The sequence below is a fragment of the Schistosoma haematobium genome, chromosome 1 (assembly GCF_000699445.3).
Source record: "Schistosoma haematobium chromosome 1, whole genome shotgun sequence".
Lineage (NCBI taxonomy): Eukaryota > Metazoa > Platyhelminthes > Trematoda > Strigeidida > Schistosomatidae > Schistosoma > Schistosoma haematobium.
In genome coordinates, this window is record NC_067196.1 from 27,578,203 (window position 1) to 27,602,024 (window position 23,822).

At 33.5% G+C, this 23,822-nt stretch overlaps 2 protein-coding genes across 4 annotated transcripts in view; both read left to right on the forward strand.

Annotated features, from left to right (window-relative positions):
- The first annotated feature begins 1,423 nt into the window (after positions 1-1,423).
- MAPK13 (Mitogen-activated protein kinase 13) lies at positions 1,424-22,374 on the forward strand. Of its 3 annotated transcripts, XM_051214725.1 has the most exons (12): positions 1,424-1,497; positions 1,588-1,675; positions 5,001-5,129; positions 7,223-7,352; positions 8,517-8,575; positions 9,804-9,915; positions 11,218-11,410; positions 12,525-12,676; positions 13,782-13,805; positions 18,042-18,120; positions 20,542-20,718; positions 21,456-22,374. In XM_051214725.1, exons 3-12 carry the CDS (start codon positions 5,005-5,007, stop codon positions 21,539-21,541), a joined length of 1,137 nt encoding a protein of 378 aa, XP_051073602.1. In that variant the 5' UTR covers positions 1,424-1,497; positions 1,588-1,675; positions 5,001-5,004; the 3' UTR covers positions 21,542-22,374. The 3 variants fall into 3 exon arrangements, with proteins under 3 accessions (XP_051073602.1, XP_051073601.1, XP_051073603.1); XM_051214723.1 differs by lacking the exon at positions 13,782-13,805 and having other exon boundaries at positions 1,425-1,497; XM_051214724.1 differs by lacking the exons at positions 7,223-7,352; positions 13,782-13,805.
- MS3_00010089 (uncharacterized protein) overlaps positions 22,117-23,822 on the forward strand; it is a gene marked incomplete at its 5' end in the record, with an annotated part of 42,132 nt that continues 40,426 nt past the window's right edge. Inside the window, one exon of the mRNA XM_035730504.2 lies at positions 22,117-22,128. Within this exon, the coding sequence (XP_035588008.2) occupies positions 22,117-22,128 (12 nt within the window). The remainder of the gene's footprint in view (positions 22,129-23,822) is intronic.

Below are 23,822 nucleotides of genomic sequence, written 5' to 3' on the forward strand. Positions count from 1 at the left end.
GAAGGTTATTTTCATTTAATCAGGGTTTAGAATCCCAATCCTTCTTGGCTAGTCTCACCACTTGTTGAGTCAATATATTCTTGAATCTTACGGACTGCCTTATACATGTTCGCTAAGGAATAAAAGTGTCTGCGTCATCAGGGTTCATATTTTCTAGCACACCTTGCACATTGATATTTCTCATCCATGGATGTTTCTGAAAAGATTGTGCTCAGAATATGGCATATCAGGCAGTATTCTTACATCCGCATCTGATTTAAGCAAGTGACTATCCAGCAAAATATCCTATGAGTTGGAAGTGTTAGTGGACTTTACACGAAGGAGTCCCGGGTAATTTTGATGCCTTCAATTCCACTGCCAAGTTAGCGGTGTAACTACGAGTGGTTCAAATCTGAAGAGTCCGGGCTTCCTGTTCAGCGCTTCTCAGTGCATCCCGTCATTTTTGTTTCACAGACTGAGAAGAATGACAGAGCTATCTTTACGGTCCATGATTATGAGAGAATCATCGCGAACCGTGATCGTTTTCCTAGGTTTTCGTGTACCTTGAGGTTGGAATCCTTTTAGTTGGGTAGTTTGAATGAATTCCGGATTCTCGCCCTCTTAACTTACTGGTTGCACAATCTTAGGGATAAGATGCTTGGCCAAAACACTAGCTGATTTGACCACATAACCTGAACTGTTCAGTCTTTTTGATAGTGACACTCTATCCTCCTTAACTATGTTGGCGGAGGTCTTGTCGCCTACAGAAGTTTGGGGGACCACAGATGCACTTAGGGAGTCTGTGTCGGAAGACCTGAGCTTGACGAGCGTCTAACACTGTTGACGTTATGTTGTTGCTGAGCTTCAGCGTGTTCTCACTAGTGCTGATGTGTGTTCCATCATTATTACTGGTGTTAAAGACTCCCTTTTCTATTTCACTATGCGCCTTTGTATGTCCGTTTCGGGACCGCCTATTTTGGGTTGGCTGACGACAATTTACTTAAAGCTGTCAAGAGAATTATGACTTTATCCAACAAATCCTTAGTACCATGTTGCAACTGCTTCATACCCACCTACGATCTGTTTTACTAAGTGTGTTGTAAGCACTTACTATAACATACGTGGATTTCTCATTAAACCAACCTTTTCATTTGCATGGGTTCTTCAGGAACACGGTTACATGTGAGTTGTTAGATAAATTCTAACGAGTTGACGACCGTAAAACAAACAAGAAACGATACTATTGAAACGGACAAAAATGGATGGTTCAAAAAGCAAGGATATATTAAAACTAGTATTGACATTGAAAACTGTGAAAACCAAATAATAAGCTGAGGCAAAATCACAGATAAAAGTAAGAGCAATGAGGGTACTTTTGTCAGGCAATCAGGTACACTAATTTTAGGTATTACGACAGATGCATTGAATTAGATTTACTTGGCGCACTATTTGCTACTGTGCGTTGTGACCGGTTGCGTCCGCTTTTGTTGCGCGCTTTTCAGTCTGCTTGTTCATTCAGTACGTTGTTAAATATTATGACGAAAATATGATGAGCTGGGTTATCGTTTTACCTTCTTGAATATTTTTTTTTGTACTTCCTACTTATAGATAGTTCCCTGCTTGTTCACTGCCAGGTCCGTGTTTTCCAATCACTGACGGAACCTAAAGAGTCAAGTGTTGAGGCCCTTTACATGTGGTATGTCTTGGATTTACTTGTCCTTTACCTAGCTGTACCAAGATTGTGCATATAATGTATTCTAACCTGTTTATTCTCACCAGTAGACGTTTTCAGACATAAAACTTCTCGACTACTTTCTATCAAATCCAGTAGTGTTTGCACGTGGTATCTTGTACTTAGTAATGAAATTCTTTTTTACTTCGTTCGTTTATTCGAGGCCGTTTTAAGGCATTTTTGGCGATGCTTAGGAGGTGATTTAGGTCCTTTGGACATGTTAAATTTAAGTTATAAAAGATAGAAATAAACCGCATGATATTCATAAATCCTGTTAACGGTAACGGAATTCCATTCGTTCTGTGGATTACGTATAATAACCCCCTAGTTTCAATTGCGTTATATAAAAGTTATGTTGTTAGTCGTCTTAGATGTCCGTAAACTCTCTCCACTTCAGCGTATGAGTCCAAGCGCTGTATATATATATTGTAGTTGGGCTCGCTGTCAAGTTCCAGGGATCAGTATTGGAAGTTCTTAGTACACGTAAACTTCGCAAAACACAAGAAAGCTGTGAAAATGGGATGACCTAATCCATTGAGCGAAGTTATCCCCTACTTAAAAATTCCCCCGTGGTATTATTTATCTACTGGTGGGTTTCGAATACATGGTTGCTAAATATCCTAACCTAGAATAGGAACTGTTTCGCATTTGAATTTGTCTTCCGTGAATCTTCGGGCTTCATTACAATGAGCCATGTTTCCGGAGATTTATGCTCACATATTTTCTAAGACTCATTACCTATGTACTACCCCCTACAGCAGATATCTGAACAATAACTTTGTCCTACCATATACAGGTGACCACGTGTTGACTATGAGGTGGGTAAACAAGCCCTTATCATTCGTCATCCCATCTAAGACCTTAGTATCATCATATGGTGTCCTGATTGTTACTGGGATTCAATGGTACTCCGTTTATTTACAATTTACTGGGTATTGGAAGATGAACATAACCATAAAAACTGCTATATTACATACTGGTATTTAGCTTTTCAAGCGATGGACTCACCTAATTTTATGAACTTATACTCGATCTAGTTTAGATGGTAAACTGTACTATGCAAAGACTTTCTAAATACCATGTTCTGAAATGTAGTTTCGAGAGGAAACTGAGAATCGTTCTTGTAACCTATGATGATATGTTTCTGAACGAAAATCTTGGGATTGACAAGAAAGTTTGCCAAGTAATTCTTATCAACAGGGATTGGTTATAAACTAGAAGTTGCTTATACATTCTGTGTATTTAGGTCGTGAGATATTTGTCAATTAATACATATTTGTCTACTGCCACCGTGCCTGTACTTGTCTCTGATATCGCCTCCACTTGATTCTGTTGTTTAGTAGTCCTACTGTGTATGACAATCAAGGTATTTTACTTAAAGTTTTGTTAATAAGATTCATACGTTCCAGTGACGTATACTGTATTTTGAAGCCTTTCTGAATAATTACCTTCTCAAGACTCAATTTCAAAGATTTTTGCTTGCCACTCAGCACTCGTAGACTAGGTCATCCAAGTGGTTGTATGCAATAGTATTATATGTATGGCTTTCATTCTGGGTCTTACTCTGATACATTTATTAGGCATCAAAAACTTTTGTCTCGTTCCACTAATAAAGGTGGTATAATACATGGCAAAAAACAATTCCATTTTCACTCATAAACTCTTATATGTATTATTTTTATAAATGCATAAAACCATCTTTCTCGATTGTTCGATTCAAGCAGTGGAGTCAGACACGGTTGTCCGATCTCACCAGTCCTCTTCAACTTTGCCATCAATGATATTCTGGAAACAGCTCTGATGGATGTAAAGTAATGGTGGTGTGGATCTGTTGCCTGGAGAAAGACTTCTCGACCTTGAGTATGCGGATGACATTGTCCTACTGTGTGATAATGCCCAAGGCATGCAATCCGCACTTAATCAGTTGGCAATCAGTGTCCGTAGGTATGATATGTGCTTTGCACCTTCGAATTGCAAAATACTTCTACAAGACTGACAGGATTCTAATCCTGTACTCACCCTAGATGGTGAGCAGATAGAAGTAGTTGAGAAGTTCGTGTATCTAGGTGGCTACATAAGTGCTGGTAGTGATATCAGCGACAATACCAATTCACGTAAAGTGAAAAGCAGAGCGGCTTATGCCAATCTGGGCCACCTTTGGCGCCTTCGTGATGTTAGTCTGGCTGTAAAAGGTCGGATCTACAACGCGTCGGTGAGAGCAGTTCTGCTCTATGCTTGTGAAACCTGGCCTCTCCGAGTCGAGGACGTTAGACGACTCTCTGTGTTCGATCATCGCTGTCTCCGAAGGATTGCTGACATTCAGTGGCAACACCATGTTAGTAATGCAGAGGTTCGGCATCGTGTGTTCGAGCGCAGAGACGATAATGCAATCGGTGTCACCATCTTGAAACACCGACTTCGGTGGCTTGGACATGTTCTACGAATGTCGTCCCAGAGAATTCCACGTCGTGTATTATTTGCCGACTCTGGGACTGGTTGGAAGAGGCGGAGAGGTGGTCAGTGCATGACATGGTGTCGTGGTATGAAAGAAAGCTGTAAAGGACTGGCTTGTGTTGGTCCTTCACGACTCCCTGGTTGGGGTCTGAGAGATGGTGCTACACAGTGGCTAGAGACGTTATCAGATATGGCTCAGAATAGAAGCGAGTGGCGATCCTGCTGTAACCTTCTTTTACTTTCTTCATAAAAAGTGGTTGTACCTTCCTTAACTAAAAGAACTCTTCTGGTTGTACCTTTCCGTTTCCCCCGTTATTATTATTATTATTATTATTATTATTATTATTATTACACTACCATGCGCTAATCTGTGGTCGTTATTGTTCTCTATTTTCCTTTCTTCTCTCTTATACGCGCCTTACATCTTTTTTCTCTCCCCGTCCTCATTGTTATTGTGTGACGCATATATATTTGGTGCCCAAGTGTACCAATATTTATGTGTTCAAATAAATAAATAAATATTTTTATAAATACTTCGTCTTTGTTTATAATAAGGATGCCATCAATAGAAGGTGCACGTTTGCCTTTGAATGCAGAAGGTTTTTCATAACAACTACTACTACCATCCTTGTACAACAACTAAGCTTCCTAAATAAGTAGTTCACTTCTTAGTCAGTTCAAAAACGACCACTACTCATTTTTAAAAATAGGTACAATGATTTTTATCATCACATATGGATTTTACTTGTTGTTTTATTAGAATGTACATTATTTGCTGTTCAGCCATAATAACTATGTACCCCTAACATTTGAGCTTTTAATTACCTTCTCTTAGATTCATGTCTTCCGCCAAGAGTTTGAAATCTGGCTTTGTATCATTACAACTGAACCAAGTAGAATGGTGTGTTCCCTCAAGATACAATGAACTTTCAATGATCGGGTATGGGGCGTACGGAACTGTTTGGTATGTCAGCATTAACAAACCTTACATACACTTATATTTATCAATATATCTCCGAATATTGTTTTGTCTTGAGTTATCTTTTACTGAGCATTAGTGACATCTCATAATTCCGATCAAGTAGCCAACTAATAGGATCGCTGTCACAGAATATCTATAACGCTTTATTTTGCGTTGTTTCTTTGTGCTCTGCTGATTGAGTAGTTTAACGTGCAAACTGTTTAAAATAAAATAAACCTTGGTACTAAAGCTATCGTTTGTTGAATGGGATTAATGCAATTTAAACTAGGTCACACGTGTTTTGTGTCTTGTAATTGTCCTCGAATATGTAATTTACTCTCACCTCATTGCACAGTTGAAATATTTGCTCTCCAATAAACAATCGATGAGAGTTTGTAAGCGTAGTACTCATTTAACCCCGGAAATCAACGGTTCATTAAGTTTAAACTCAGCTCATTTTCATCAACCTTTAAAAAGATAAGTTTTAACCTATTGAAAAAAATAAGGGAAGTTTGTATGTTGGCAACTTTAATTTCAAAATTTCTATAGAAAGAGACTAAAATTCTTTATTTCCTCCTGCTGCGCTTAAACATTTCAACTGTTTTATAAATTTTAGTTTTATGGTAAGGAATTCACCAAATAGTCATAAAAAATATATCCGATAATTTTGTTAGTTTTTCCAACAGTAAAATTAAGGTTAATTATTTAGTCGGTTAGTCATAGTTGACTTAGGGCCCGCTACAAATATAACTTATTTCAAGTTGATGTGTTAATACTATGAGATGAGAGTAGCAAGATGAGTAGGAAAAAAATTCTAATAATGTTGTAGCAATGGTAATGAGAAAGACTAAACATCTATCTTATGGTTTGAAAAAACGATAAAAAGTCATGTGTGAAAGAAATCTGTAACTGAAGATCCAACGAGAGATAAAGAGTGAATGTATCTGCTTCAGAGTGATCGTTTATAAACCTTGCTACCCAATATCTTCAGCTACTAATTGTTATTTCGCGGACTCCAATTAGATAATCTACATCTACGAACATGGCTTAAACAAACAGTCATTTAGGATGGAATATGTTATATCCGAGCGAAGATTAAATCACGAGTAACTTCTGAGACATACTAATTGGCTAATATTATCCATACATCCTTATGGTATAACTATTCAATAATTAGATTATGTATATTTATATTCCTCTTATTATAAGCTTTATTTTGATATATAATTTATTATTGTACGATTTACGGTTCTTAAGCTATGTTCAGTTTATTAACTACTACCTCCCACGTTCACAGCCACTTTTTGGCTTTATTGTGTACAAATGTTATTTCCTATTTTATGGTGCGTTGCGGTCTGTTTGATTGACATTTAAACCCAGTATGTCTGAAATAAATGATTCGATTCGATTCGCATATTAGAAGCTGCTATTCGGTGTTCTGGACTCAAGTGGACGGGCTAGGCGAACATAGGACCAATAAGAACGCTAGACTCCCCATACCGGTCGAACGTCATTGGTTTGGTACAGTACGAAGATTGTATAAGTCTCATTTTGATTGGTGGGTAAATCAGGTGATAAAAAACCGGACATAAAGTCATAACAGGATATTTAGCCCATACTTACTGTTCTAGTTGTAAAAATTAGACAACGTTACTTGATGGGATGGTCAAGCATCAAAGACAAAGTACAATGTGTGCATCTCTGATATGAGAAAGGGGCAGAGTTATTTGAAAAATAACTTTGGAAGCTCATTAAAACCCGTTTCCGTCTCCATTTTTATGAAGTTTTTCATACTCTTATATCTCACGTTTGTTAGAAGTCGTAATTCGTTTGCTTGTTCGCACTTGGGAAATGGGTTGTCCAAGTTATTCTCCAGTAGTATGTATGTTATTATTTCTCGAGGTTAACTCCCATCACATAATTTTCCAGCTTGATCTTATAATCTCTATTTTCTTGCCGATGTGACTGTTGTTATAGCGTTTAAGTAATTGTAAATTTCTCAGTGTATGTTAAATACCTCACTCATCTGTCATGCTGCATAGGTAATTTTCCATTATTAATTGTTGTCGTTTATCTGTTTTCCTCAATATATGCAGTTCTGCCCACGATAACAAACTAAACCGTCGTGTAGCCATCAAAAAGTTGAGTAGACCCTTTGAAAATATTGAATATACGAAACGAACATATAGGGAAATCAATATTTTATCTCAAATGGATCATGAAAATGTAAGTCAATAAAAACGTGTTTCTGGCCATCAGATCCAATACTCAAAAGAGTATTGGGTCTGTAGTTTGTTAGGAAAGTAATCGAATAACTAATTACTTGACAATTTCGGGTTAACTTAATTGATGTTGAAATAAGTACATACGTAATGTTTTATTTTTTAGCTACAGTTAGTTTTGAAGTTCCAGTTGACAGTTTATTGCTCCACACTAATTTCCTTTGCTGAAACTAAGCATAATGTACATCAACTTATGTTGTGAATTACCACTCATTTGTTATTATGTACCCAAGTACTACGACACTAGCCATTACTATGGTTTCGATATATGTAACAATTATTATAATATTTAAATAGTTATAGGAAATCTTCAAATGATCCTATTACTAATCAATCAGCAAATTGTTGCAGTTAGTGATAATACTGTTAAGGTTTGAAGTTCATTATTGACCTTTTCTAGAAACTGGATTAATTATATAATCCGTCGCATCATAATATTGTCGTATTGTTCCCCTCAGTACTGATAAGCTTACTGTTCGCCATCATTAATCTAAGTGACTTAGTAGTAAATTACTATATAATTTGATTTAATTAACTTGTTAACTACTAGTGAAGGTGGTTGTACCTCTAAATCTGTAACTGTTATATCTACGCTTTTTAGAACTACAGGAAGGTATAAAATAATTATTAAAAACGATGTAACTCGTATTCTGAGCGGGATTAAGCTTGAATCCATATCATACTGTGTTTGTACGACTTTTAGAACTGTTTTCTGTAGTATTATTTTTTCTTGTCGGTCATCGATAATTAAATTGGCACCAAGGTTTTTAAATTAATCATGGAAGTATTGTATGTTTTTTATGTGAATTTCAACTAAACATTCCACCAGTCTGCTTTTTTATCTAATAATTAATAAGTTTTAACGCCTGGATATTGTTGTTTTATCAATTTTTCTAGCATGATTTTTGAATTAGATTTAAGTTTGCAATAACGAATCAGTTTATTGTAGAATCATAGATTCTTTTACTCTACTGATACACGACTTTAATAGCTCTCGTTTCAAGTCGTGTTGTAGACTACTAAGTTATGGTAGTCAATTCTTGTTGCTAGTCTCTTTAATGTCACTTGATCACCAATGCTATTTGTATTCTTCTTTCTATTCTTACAGATCGTTTGTTTGATTGATGCCTTTTCACCACAGACATCATTAAAAGAATTTACAGATATGTATGTTGAAATTTAAAGTTTAGAATTTGATTTTTGAATGAAATTATTTTTATAGAAATGATAGTTTAGTTTGTGACTTGAAACGATATTTTAAATATGTCACGTGACGGTATTTTAATGTAGTTGGTAACAAAACAGTAAATGCCGATTGGTTATCCTTTGACAAAATTATATACCCCCTTTATGTCCAATAAATTTCCAGACTGATCTACATCCAATTTTAATGAGAAGTAGCAAAATCTCAGTGTATTCGCAAAACTTTGGGAGTATTTATGGTGATAAAACAATTTTTTTTCAAGCGGATCAAACGTTTCAATAAGAGCCACAAAAATTGCAAGGTTGGTGCAATGGTAAAACAACCGTGTACCACCATTATTCACCTTAACATCGAAGTTGTGTAGTGTAATGCCGCTTCCGATTCCGGACTCTTTGTCTGGATAATTATTAACGAACCGAATTTAAGCAGATCGTCTGTACATGTAATTATAGCAAATCACGTATTTGTGGAGCTATATGAAACGACGAGGTAGATGATGAAAATAAGTTTTGAAAACTTTCATCAGTGAACAATGAAATAAGAAATACTCCAAGTTTATTGCTGCAAATGGGTAGTACTTCTAAGGAAATAAAGTTGGTGTACCGTGAATTTCAGATAATAAGATCTTATGATTGCAGTCTGCTTTTTGTTAGACAGTTTATTCATGTAATCCAATACCTACGTAGATTCGTGTACTTAGCCGTAAAGTAAACCCATTGTGTTTAATTTGAACGCACTAACTGGTTTTAAAGATGAAGTTCACCTACTCACCAATTGTTGCACAAATATGAAGGATAATTTAATGGTGAGTCATATTGTGTAAATAGAACTTTAGTTGACAAAAGTCAGCCATTCATTTGAAATCCTACTGAACTGTTAGTTAAAATAATTAGTGTTTACTGCATTTTTGCATCTGGTGTAAATATGCCGTGATTATCATATTAACAAATCCGAAAGTTTCAGTCATTAATGTCTATGATGGCTAGACGAAATGTATTTTATTTGTTTCTAAGGTTAATACAACCGTATTTAATAAAATGATGAGTAAATACTTTGAGAAACTAGACATAAGTATGTTATTTAGTCTTAAATACACATTGGTTATCAGCAAGCTATTGCTCTTGACATCTGTGTTCGGTAAATACATGCATTTTGTAGTAATTTTTTGTTTGATTAAATTTTTCTCACCAGTTATCTAGTAACACCATTGATGGGTGCTGATCTTGGAGCTATTATTGAAACTCAATCGTTATCAGATGAACAAATACGTTTTCTTGTGTATCAAATTTTAAGGGGTTTAAAAGTAAGTTGAGTTAACTTAGAAGAGTACATTTTATCATCGTCTAAGTAAATTACCTGGGTTATTGAATTCATTGTAGTACGCAAATAGTTTCTGGAAGTTATGTAAAGGTAGATTTTTTGAGACTATCATAATATGTCATTGATTATCTGTCCAATGTTAACGATTAAAAAAATCCTCCGGATATATGACTACCATAATACGTGTTTCATATAGACTACAGTTAATATTCTGTAAATTTTAAAAAATGCTTTGAAAAATGTCAGTTGATGTCTTAGTGTAAAGCCATTTGTATAGGATTACTGTTGAACTTTTCAAAAAAATTTATGACTGAACCTTATGTAAAAGTAATTGTCATAGAATAATATTTCTAATGATAACTATAAAAGGCTCCGTGAAAATCAACATTTACTAGTGAAAATTACGTTCTTCCAACATACTATTTATGAAAATGATCAAAACCGTTCAACAGCAAATAACTGTTTCATCTTAATTTGTAACTGAGACCTGCGCATCGTTGACCGTATGTATTCAGAAATGTTTTGTAGTGGTCTTGTAATGAATATGTTAGTATAGAATCGGGAATCTCAGTGTGGCATTTTTAGGCTTTGATTAGTTTGTTATTACACAGATTTATAAGCAGCACGCTACTCAAAAAACTCTTAGGGTTAAATGTATCTGCTTTGCCGTGTTTTGTCTTTCTCATAATCTTTGTTACAACACTATTGAAATTCGTTTCCCATTCATCTTTCTGCTTTCATCTCATAGTGTTAATGTTATACATCAACTTGAACTAAGGTATATTCGTGGCGGGCCCTACGTCAATTATAACTGACTAGTTAAAAAAGGTCATCTTATAACTATCAAATAATATTTTTATACTGAGATTGTAATAAAACCTGTATACTTTCAGAGAAATTTTGATGTGAATAATATTGTTTTAACTAGAGTTTTTCTCCACGTTATTCATGGTGAAAACATTTTATTCTTATATCTGTCTGAATATACCAAGTATCTAAGATGCTAGCCACGTATGATAGACGATTTTGATTGTTTTCTAGACTTCTATCTGTGGAGAACGATAGGTAAATTTCAATATTATTGGAAAATTCCTTAATCAAATACAGTCTTGGTAGTTGCTTAAATTAAAGTCCTATGTTGTCTTCATTCACATGTTTTGGAACTACAGCGGTATGCTTCCTGTTTTTTTCTTCTACATGCACTTGATGATTCGTTTTTCTGCTTTGTGTAGTCACATGCTATTATTTAATGTAATCATGCGTATTATTTTATTTCGTTTCATAGTATATGCACAGTATTGGCTTAATTCACCGAGATTTGAAACCAGCTAATATAGCAGTAAATGAAGATTGTGAATTGAAAATTCTCGACTTTGGCTTAGCACGACAAAAACAGGAAGAAATGACTGGTTATGTTGCAACTCGTTGGTATCGAGCACCTGAAGTTATGTTGAATTGGATGCATTATAATGAATCTGGTAATAAAAAATGCATATTTACTCTTACGGTTTATCAATTTCTTCAACCCTTCTTATTCACAGAAATGTTAATCTTTACGTTTTTTTTCATAAACACCAAGTTCATAGAAAATAAATCTGCAAACATACTCTTTCTTCTTTTTATCGTATGATTATCAATAACAGCACAAAGGAAGCTTCTCAGTTGTCAACAGCTTCGATGGAGAACAATCTGTAATAGTAAAAATAGTTAAGCGATTAATCAATGTTTGTCAAGTCGTAATTTCTGTGTAGTCTTCTGGACAGTTGCTACTGAAGTTGTTTTACGTATATGCTAGACATAAATATTCTGGACCATTATTGTTTTCAATTTGTGTACTAGTATTATTAAAACCAAGCATAATGATAGAGAGTTTTACTTTCAAAATTATATCTACCTTAATTTTATGATTTTCTACCGTCTTTATAATTGTTTCTCAATGGCTGTGGAGATTTGAGTTCAATCTCTGACACAGGTGTTTCCATACTTTATCTTCCAAATGCTGAAGGACTTGGTGTTCTGTATTACCGATTCCTTGCATTTACCACTGTCTCTGACTTGTTCTCTTCTGAATATCTTTTGCTCATATAAGCTGGATACCATTTTATCCAATTACACTATCAATAACATTGAATGGAATTAAATAAGGATATCTATTTGGTGTGTTTAAAATGATGAACCTTGTAACCCGTACTATTGTGTTGTGTGATGCTTATACGGACAGATGTAAATAGTATGTATCAAGATTTGGAAGTAGGATCCTTACTGACACAAGAGGAACATGAGGAGAAGAGAATGAAAAGCAAAGGCAGTCAGAGTAGCGACAAGAATGGAAGAACGATGGCGTTTGTAAGAGACAATTCAAGGAAGATGTACAATTGGTGTATTCAATGTATTGTTTTCATATCTTACAAATGCTATGTGATTTCGCATGATACAATGAATTGGTTTGCCCTAACCAAGTCTTCGTTCATCACACTATCAGTAAACTTTGAATTATTCACATGTTATTATCGATCAGCTTATCGAACATATGTATTATATTGAAGAAGATTAATGGTTTCATTTTTTTTTTAATTTCTCCATTTTTTTCAGTTGACGTTTGGTCCGTTGCATGTATTATGGCTGAATTGCGAAATCGTGCACCTTTATTTAAAGGTGGTAATCATATTCATCAAATTCAGTTGATTCTCAATTTATTAGGAAAACCTGATGAAGAATTTATGAAAAAAATTAACAGTCCTGAAGTAAGCGATTTGTTTTTCTATCTATCTAATTTACTATTGGTATTCTTTTCTCTTGTGATTGTATTGAATAACATGTTTTTAAGTACATATTCGTTTTGAGAAATACTAAATAAAATGTTGGCTTACTTAATTCTAACCAGTAAAGATCAAGTGAACCATGATAATTTGAGGTATCATATAATATTTGGATTCTAGTTTTAGTATTTATTAGAGCTTCGATATTAATTTAACGTGAATAGCAGTAGTTTTCCTATGTCTTATTTAATAAAATTTTTCAAACATAAACGAAAATATTTACTTTGTTTTATCTGGCCTCTTAGCGTTAAATGTAGATACCATATTGTCCAAATATTTGTATTTTTTGATGTTTTTATAACTTATCTGTCTATATATATGTAGTGGTTTTGTAGTTGCTCAATTTGATGGTACTTTCATCATGAATCGACCTCACTATAGCAACTATTTCCAGTTCTTGACAAAACTTACCTTCTACCTGGCATTTTTCTTGTTACTATTCCGTACTATGTTAATAATGATTTATCTGTGTTTTACATATGTCTGTTTGAGCATTAGCGTTTGCCTGAAATATGTTTGAAAGCCCCTATTAATTTCATTTTTCTTATGTGATAAAAGTTTTTGGAGTTTATTTTTCCAACTGGCGGTTTATATGGAAGTGCGAAACATCAAATTAACCATGAAGAGACTTGGTTACGAGATTTTCATATTAAAATATTCTCTTATTACACGATACTGTTAGAAAGACTGCTTCATATCTTGCTTGTTTTGTAAATTACTCTGTTAGGAAAAGTAAGAAAACATTTCAAATAACACTTGGCTATGCATTTTGCAGAAAATTTTAACTAACTAGGTACCTATCTATTCTGGATATGTTCATAACTATTTAAATAATTTGGCCTAACACGCATCTTTGCCAAGCTGTATATTGGTGGTGATTGACTAACTCTATTCCTTCTTCGTTTTATATTTGCCTGAAACAAACTTACACCCTTTTCTACTTAAAACCAACACTTTTCTTTACAATTAAAAGTTTTGGTTTGAATCCAGCCGTTTTCACCAATTTTTTTCCTTTAAAAATAATTTCAAGAACGACAAAAACCCAATGTTAGATGTAAGTTTCCTGTAATCTCTGTTTAGTAAATTAATCAACAGTGTGAACCTATTTTTTGGTAAATTAATTAATAATATAGTGATCTACTAGGCAAATTAGAAAATATTGACAGTTACCACTCACTAATTATCTTTTTGTAACAAAGCCCACTATTCAAACAAATTATCAGCTGTTCTCATGGGTTTATTGCTTGTTGCTGATCACCATACTATTAAATTAACCATAAGCTAATATCTTATATCAAACTATATTATTATTCATATATGAAGCTTCCGTTTATTCATTGTGTATAAAAGTCAAATTTCGTTTGTTCAATGTAATTGGTGGTATACATGTCATACCCTATATTCCATTGTTTACCAACTTCTAGTTTCCAATAATTTAACTCTCTCATTCATAGTATCATTTCAACACAATATACTTCATTTGTTATTAAAAACACCTTTTAAATCTGATGTTCTAAGCGACTTCATGAATCAAAACATGATTTTTTATATCGACATGAAGAGCAGTGATACCACTCTACTGCTCAAACTAAAATAAACAAAGTGGCTCAGTGTATAAGGCACTTGAGTTTCAACTGTTGAATACTAAGTACTAATCCCGCCTTACCCTTTTTGGTTTGCGTATTCGAGCATTATCACTATCTGTTGCATAAAAGGAGTAACTTCAAATCTAGTACATAAACTAATAGTTTTTTAGAACTTTAGCTTCACACTGAATTCGACAGTTTACTATATCTTGCGTTCACATTAATAATTAACTGACTTTTAGGCTTTACAAAGAATGCAAAATGTAATACTTCTCTATAATAGTTATTACAATGCTATGGAATAGTTGAGGCATATTAACTCAGAATATCATATATCAGGTTATTAGTTCAAATAGTTCTGTTTATTTTACTTAGGATAATCAGTTAATATTATTTAACATTTCATAATTCACTATTAACTAAACAATTTTGAACTTATGTGACAAGTTGAATTATTGTAGTTCTCTAAACATACAACGTGTGTAAAACAGTAATAACCTCGTGAAACAAGTTGTAGAGTAAATGTAACTATTATTTTGAAGCATATATCTCGTGTCATGCATGATTAAATCAAAAACAATTTACATTATCACTGCGTTTGTTCATATTTCATACTATTAGTGTTTGTTTTTCCAGATGAGTTCTTCACCAATACTTTTTTTCTGAGCGTGGTTCCTTTCTTTTCTTTTATCGGTTTACATAACTAACTGTACAGAACAAATTATCTTGTAAGCTGATGTTATTAGAGAACACTAAATTAATCTTATTAATAATTATATTTGACTGCATTCTTTTTTAATAATAGTAAAACATAAATATGAAAATTTGTTTAATTGATAATTTTCACTTATACAGTCAACACCTACATAAATCGATTGTTTCACATTAAGATGAAACCATACACAGCCCATAAAATAATATTTTATGAGAATAAATTTACAACCAACACTAAATGTTTGTAATAAATTATCGAGTATCAATAAATTTTCAGTTCATAGATGGCTAATTTGTAATTATATTCACATTAGAAATTAATTTTATTGTTTTTCATTGGATTATTTAAGTGTTTATTATTATTATTATTATTATTATTACATTGTCGATTCCATAGTTTATATACATATCAGAATGATTATCATATTTAATACATGTTTCTCGTGTTGTTTATATATATATATATATATATATATATATATATATATATATTCATTTGTCTTTTACTTTTAAAGAATTACCGATGATATATTATGACATCACGGCATGTAATTGTGATGTTAGCTGAATAAATAGCCGTTCGTTTAAACATGATATTTACTACTTTTTAATGATATAAAGCCTATCATTCTAATGTTTACATTCTGCAAATGACTTCTAAAGATATCAGCTACATCTAGGTGTTTTTTTTTCATATATTTTCAAGTAGTTGGTGTTATAATTTGATCTAATAATATGAAATTAACAGTAGTTATTTCGAATTAATTTAACTTGACTGATCCGTAGCATATTTTCCACAGAACTCAAAAACAAATGGAAAGTGTATGTTTAAGAAGAATATCAAAATAATATCAAACAGTTATTTGCGTTAGTCAGGTTTCATACTGCATAACAGACTACCCTTCGTCTGTTGGTTCTGTTTTAACTCTAGTTACATCTTGTATTTTAATGTTAAACCACCGGATATTGCAGTGCAATATTTTTTCCGTGGTTGCTTTCTTATCTTTACAACATTAGCGCTTATAAATTTCTGCCTTCATTATGTGCTAACTTATACACTTTGATACACCTATAATTAACATAATGATTATCAGTCACAACATTTATTCATTATTATGCTGATTGAATTACTGATTACTCCTTCCATTTCACTGTCAAACGTAATTTGTCACTTGTTTTTAACAAAATATTTAATTCACAATCCTCAGTTGTCTTACGTCACTACATCAAATTTTAGTGAGGTCTCACCTCAATGGTTAAGGTTTTCACTTTTTAACTATTTAGTTTTACCTCTTAATATGATTCCAGTCTGGGAAAATGGCAACTATTATCACCATTGTTCTACACATGACATGGGTGACGTAATATATAGAATAAAAATTTAAATTGAACTCCCTTTTGCGATCCTCATTACAGATACTACTGCTACTACTACTACTAATAATAATAATGTAACCATCTATTTTTAGAAAATCAGAAATATTATTTTTGTAACTATTCTAAATAAGATTTTATATCTAGCCCAAAATATTGTTTTATTGAGTTATTTTTGTAATAAAATTGCATTGTTGTAAGTTATTTATCTTTCATTGTTAAAGTTCTCTTTTTAACCTTGGAACTGATTCTTATGTAAAGGTTTCTCCTGTACTGTATGTATGCATCCATGTATTTATTCATTAATGTGTTCAAGTATATATGTTTCCATCCTGTTATAATCAGTCATTATATTCAAACGATAAGGTTATTTAATATGACAGTCAATAAATTTCTCAAAGGTTTTTAAATAATTATTTCAGTCACTATGTTAGGAGACTTTAGTTTGTAGCTAGTTTTCATTACGGACAAGTATTCGTTTGCAAACCATTCAGGACTACGTAACACTAGACAATTGTTTCGTTCTATTCTAGAACTCCTCACTCGTGACACCATCAGAATCTTGTGTTCTACCTCAGACGAGGTCAGTCAGTTATGAAAGTGAACTATTTATTGTTTTGGTATATGAATATTTCCAAAAGAATATCAGTTGTGTATCCAATATTTACTTATTTTATAAAGCACTGAAGTATTTTCCTTTCACTATCATTCTTTAATCACTATCTGCTTTTGATTTACTCATATTACTCACTATTTATTTACACACATAAAGATTGGTACAGATTGGTACCAAATATACATGCGTCACACTTCGTCATTCCACCTGTGTGTGGGCCGGGATACTACCCGGGTGCCCGGACCGAAACAGGTGGTTTTCTTAGGAGGTCACTTCCTAAGCCTTTCACCTAGATGTCTAATCCACAATTTAGTGGAGCGACGTTAGGAGATGCAGTCCCATGATAGCCGGTGACCAACGATTGCTTCATACGCCATTTGTCCCTTCAGGATACTGGAGCCCATGTGCACCATTGGTTTGGAATCAGGGTTTACCAACTCCCTTAGGTGGACCCACCGTGTCCACTGGCCCGGTTAAAACGCCGGACATTCGCTTTTCGTCCTCTCATTTTCGTAAACAATACTACCGCCACGAGAACGCAGTGAGTAGGACTTGCCTGACAGAGGCTGTGTACGCGTGGCCGTGTGAGAGCATTTCGAGAGGGAGCGCGGGCGCACCCCACTCTTAGCCATACCAGGGCATTTGGGTGCTTAATCATATTGCAGGGAATCATAAATTATATTTTGACTAAATCGAGTATAGATTTGATCAATATTGGTCATATTTACTGTTTTATACTTCATCTGAAATTAGGAATAACAATATGATCAATAAATATAAAAATACTACTGTTAGTTCAAAATTTATATTTTTCCATTTTCGGATAGAAAGTATCTTTTCTATGCTTATCATCATTAATATTACTTCAGATTCAACTTAATAACAAACAGCAGTACATAGCTTCCACGTAACTGCAAATTCTTTGCTTTGTTTTTTCAATCATTTTAACATCCTGTCTCATACAAATTCATTTATATTTGCATTTTTTTTATTTTTAAAGGCACGTGGATTTATCCGTGATATTAGTAAATGTGAACCACAAAATCTGTACACATATTTTTCTTCTTTTTCAAGTGACGGTAAGTTAATAAGATGTAATTCGTATGTTTTTTAAGTTCATGTTTACGTGAAATGAATTCTCACTCGACGTCTAAATAGTATCTGGCTTTTTACAAAGATCTAAATATCTTGACTTCTATTCTATTTGAGTTTGTCACTTTGTACATATTGTTAATGAGTCTAAAACAGTAACGTTATGACTGTTTTACTGCTTCCTAATTTTTAATGGTACTATGATCAATGTCTGCTTATGTTTCATAAAATTGCTGGTTAGATTTTACTTATTTAATTTTTATTCTATACTACATCCATGGAGGCGTTTTATGATTCATGCGAATAATACCACTCATCGATAAATTCATACGGATAACTATTTCCTTGTTGATATTTTTCACTATCGTGCATTAAGAAAACTCGTTCTTTGTATTCTTGTGTAATGGTAGTGGTAATAATGCCGAACATTTTCGTTTAAACTCCCATGGATATTTTTACTATGTATGATAATGATAAAATATATCGCCAACTCTGTTAACCATCTCGAAGGTTTATTCGGAAACATTTCTTACAAGAATTCGGTTGATATCGAGTAGAAGATACTCGTAAGCTACTAGTATTTGACCACAGATGCCTTAGAAATATTGCTCGCATCTTCTGGCATCACCAGGTAAGTAATAGTGAAGTTAGACGTGGGGTATTAGGGAATGATAGTAATGCAGTTGATGAGGTTGTGAATCTTCATCGACTGAGATGGTTAGGCCACGCGTTGTGTATGCCTGAACACCGATTACCACGACGCGTAATGCTAACTGGTGTTGGGGATGGTTGGAAGAAAGTTAGGGGTGGCCAAACTAAGACGTGGCATCAGTGCTTGAAGTCACTAACTTGTAGTCTGAGCCATGTTGGTAGATGCATACTACTTGGTTGGGGTCCGCGTGACTATCGTAACGAATGGTTGGAGACTCTTGGTGACATGGCTCAGAACCGATCACAATGGCGTAGGTGTATGCACTCTCTGTCTTCCCTTAAACTGAGATTAAAATTGCTTTATATCTTTCTTTCTACAAACTAATTCTTTCTTCCTGTATTATATCCTTATATGCATTCTTTTATATAATACTACCATTGAAGTAACTACTTCGGTGTGGGCACCCGGGCAGTATCACAGCCCTCACACATATCAAATGAGATTTGTGTGGCGCATATGTATTTGGTGCCTCCTTGTACCAATATCTATGTGTTAAAATAAATAAATCATAAACAAATTGTGCTAATGAGGTATGACAACTTGGACCGATGCATTTATGTGCCTGGTCCTACGTTGTAGCTGACTGGTTGATATCGAAGTTTTGGTTTCATATTAATCATAAATTTCCCTGTTCCGATTTGTATTATAAAGGATCTTCTAAGGAAGTTATCGTCTCAAACAACAAAAGTTCTGTGTCCTTCCAAATGTGTTTTAGTTTTTCTGCTTTCAGTGATTGAATAGATGTTGGCTAACTAAACATATTCTCGTTCATAGAAGAATATAAATAAATCTATTTAATTATGTTCGAATACAATGTTAATGAGTTATTTTATTGTCACTGACTCAAACATTAATAAAATAATCGTTTCAATTGATGATTTAACAGATCAACGGTTGCATTAATACGTGATTCTCCTTTTCCGTGTCATTTTAGTCTTCAATGCTTAAAATGTCAGAGTATGCGCCTTATTTGAGATAATATTGAAAGAGTTTCTTTAGCGATTATTGTAAGTTATATACTCGTGTTATCTCAATAGCTCAACAGTTGTTTTCAAACGTATGGTGATTTTCATTTCAATCTGTATAATGTTGATGTTGTGGTCTCTGCTCTGGATGGTTGGGTTATGAGGCTTTCACTGTCCTTCTGAACAACATTATTAGCGCATATTTAAAAGAGACGTCTACATGATCCCAAAATTGTATTACTGGTTTTTAATGTTTGTCCCATTATCATGAGTAACCAAGGCTAATAACCTTTTTGTTATTTATACATGAAATAGTTAAACTTCAAAGTGATCGGAATATTACCTTATGGATCATTTTACTCCCACTCTATTATTCATTGGTTTTTAAATTGACTGAACATGTTTAAGTAAGATGATTTTCATTTGAAACTCCAGAAGAAATTATATACAGTTTCGTGTTATATTGTTCTTGTTATTATTTATTAACTGAATTATAAATATATGAATTATCGGAGTTGTTCGGTCTTTGAATTATAGTCATTTGTAGTTTTGCATATTTCTGCTTGTCTGTTCTTGGGAATTCTTTATTCATTGATTAGTTTATAACCATTAGATGCTTTAATATAACATCCATATAATGTTCCGTACTTAAGAAAAATACATTTTGACATCGTGATAATGCAAAGGTTGTTATGGTACACCTTTTCCTTTGCGTTTTCTTATTTTTAAAGCTGTTGATTTATTACAAAAGATGCTTCACCTTGATCCAGATCGACGTTTAACAGCTGCTCAAGCACTAGCTCATCGTTATTTCGCAACGTATCATGATGAATCAGATGAACCAATTGCAGAGAGATTTGATGATCTATTTCAAGACGATAGTAATGTATCTTTAGATCAGTTAAAAGGTATTTAATATCTCTGTATGTTTTCCTATTTATTCACTTTTAATTCTTCCATGTATATAATCAAAATGTCCTTTACTTGTAAGGAGTATTCTTTGAAGTGTTTTGTAGGAAAATTTATTATTTTAGTGCTTATGCCTTCAAACTGGTTTGTCCATTGCTATTTGTGGCGAATCGACTTTGTATACATTCGCTTACTATTCATGTCTCACACTCCTATGTTCATAACAATATTTCTGCGAACTTTCGAGTTCCATATTCTAGTTAACGTCATATTTGACTGGAGACTATAACTGTATTGTCAGCATACTTTTAAGATGAAAGTGTATTGTAATATAATCTGAACATAGAAGCAAAAAAAATTATTACATTACATGTATGAATCAGTGCATTATTCGAAATTGTGGAGTCGGTCTTCACATCCTAATCACGGTATCGATGTCTCTTCTATCTTTAACTAAGTAAACCGGTTTACAAAACACAACTTTCTCAGAAGTATTACAAACAATTGAAATAGAGTATTAAATTATATTGATAGCATTTTAGGTTTAGTCTCCCGATCTACATACCGATTATGCATTTGAAACCAAAGGACTGTCAGAAGAAATGTAATGCTATATCCAACTAATTCTCATTTATTTCATCCAGGTTAAATAGTTATGAGTTTGAATGTTAACCATCATTGTTGACTACAGTAATACGCAATATATATGTACTTCTATTTTTCTACTTTATAACAGAAGCTGTATGGAATACACTAGAGAATTTCGTACCGAATCTAAATTCTCTACATTTATGCGCTTCTGAAGAGACAAATGCAGCTTGAATGTATATTTATGTATTTTATTTCTATATACACGGAGAAATATTGTTTCTTTAGCCTCATTTATGCATCTATATATGTATACAACTAATAATATTTGGAATTATCAAAATTGATATGTTACAGTTAAACCCAATTACCATTTACTTTCTGATCCGGTTGATATGTTTGCTTATTCCGCATATTACTAAAAACCCTTAACATGCTTTATTTTTCTTTTTACTAAAAACTAATATTGAATATTCTTTGTATAAACATTTTATTTACATAAATATTTTTCCATACAAACGTTCCTATATACGAAAACTTTTCTCGCTTTTATCCTGTAGCTCATTTTTTATACACAAAGATCTCACATTCTGTGACTAGTAATGAAAACTAAATAAAGTCTACATTAGTAATGGTATAAATTGTTTGATAAAAAATCAACATACAGCTCAATAGTTAATCTTCACAAATCGTTTAAGACTGGATATGTATATGCAAGTGGAAAATTTTTTTTTTAATTTACATAGAAAATGCTTTTAAAACCTTTTTTGTACTTCTATCATCTTTATTAAAAAAGTTTTCGGACACAAATGAAGAGCGAGGTTAATCTGTGTTCTTATTTCCTTTTGATATTTTTGTGATTGGTTCTATTCTTGCTTTTCTGGGATAAATTATTCATCAGCTTTCTCACTGTAAAATCATTTATTCATTTGATTCTCAGTATATAAATAAGCTCATTTATGCTATTAGCTAATTTAGACTCAAGGAATGTAATAACCTGATAGAAATGTTCATCGTCTTAGATTGTTCGTCATGATGAATACTAAAATGGTATTAATTATAATAAACGTTTTGTTGTGACTTTAAGTTCGGCTTAAGAACAGTACTTCGTATAATAATAATCTATAGATCAAAAAGGAAGCTTATAATAAAAGGGATATAGATATACATATATATGATATTAGTCCAATAATAGTTCTAAGAAGATATCCGTAATTTAATCTTCATTAGAATATAAGAAGAGAATCGATATGTGGAATTACAAAAATAAGGTGATTTCTTACTTCGTGGTTTAAATGTAGGTCAAGAATGGGTGCATCTGTGACAATGTGACCGATATTTTGTTATAACGTGAAAAAGATGCTCCTGATTAAGGGATAGCGAATTATTGATCGGACCAAAGACGCACAAACACGTAGAACGACCTAGGGTTCTGATTGGTCCAGCTTCCCTGTCTAGCCCAGCCAGTTGAGTCCAGAACACAAGTCACAGCCTCTGGATTCATAAATCCAATCAGAACCCTAGGTCGTTCTACGTGTTTGTGCGTCTTTGGTCCGATCAATAATTCGCTATCCCTTAATCAGGAGCATTTATTTTTCACGTTATAACAATTGGCGACGGGGTGAAGAAAAAAATACAATCCAAAGTCATTCTGTAATTGGACGAAATCCAGTCTAATTATCCAACCAATCAACATCCAGATTGTCGTCAGTGTCCTTCAACGACATTGGTCATTAGTCATACAGTAATTTTCATCACAAGTGCTGATTCAAAAAAATGACTCTCCCGTCCGATCGATTACAGCTGCTCTTTGAACGACATTTGGAGTTATTAGTCAAATTCCGCACGCAGCTGCTAAATCGCTCATGCTATGAAGACGCGACGGAAGTGGATGGACTGATATCTGAAATACACAGTGAGCTGGAAAATGACAGCAGCCTCCATGAATCCTCGATGAACTGTACTTCAAACGAAACAGTCATCCATGATGCGCCCAGTGGTCCAGTACTTTCTATTCCAGAAACATGCCCGGTAATGGAGTCAAACTCCATCAACCCCCAAACAGCATGTGCAGACAGTAACATATCCAGCTCACGAGAAGATCTCATTGTTTTGCCAGAAAATGTGTTCCACGCATCAAATAATAACCAAGAACCTGGTACAGTTTTGTTGGACGCCGATTATCATAATGCTCCACTACTTACTAAAGATTTAAACCCTGATGACTTCGAATTGGATGGCGTTTATCCTCAATATCTGATCGATTTTACTGGATTCCCTGTGCAATATGTTTTAAATACAATCAAATTAATTGTAATTTGGGTTTATGAAGACCCAACATTATTTCGCGGGGGAGGATAAACGCGGAAAAAATTTAAAATCCGGACATCAACTCCGGATCTCCAAAAAAAGGGAGGTGTTGGGATATTCAGAAAAATATCCCAAAAATTATCCTGTTAAGCCTAATGCTATCCTTGGACATGAAATGGTATCATCTTATTGGTCAATATTTATT

Coding starts and splice junctions, on each gene's coding strand:
- MAPK13 (XM_051214725.1), top strand. CDS start 5,005: ATGTCTTCCGCCAAGAGTTTGAAATCTGGCTTTGTATCATTACAACTG. Junction 11,411..12,524: donor GATGCATTATAATGAATCTG/GTAATAAAAAAT, acceptor CATTTTTTTCAG/TTGACGTTTGGTCCGTTGCA. Junction 12,677..13,781: donor AAAAAATTAACAGTCCTGAA/GTAAGCGATTTG, acceptor AATAATTTCAAG/AACGACAAAAACCCAATGTT.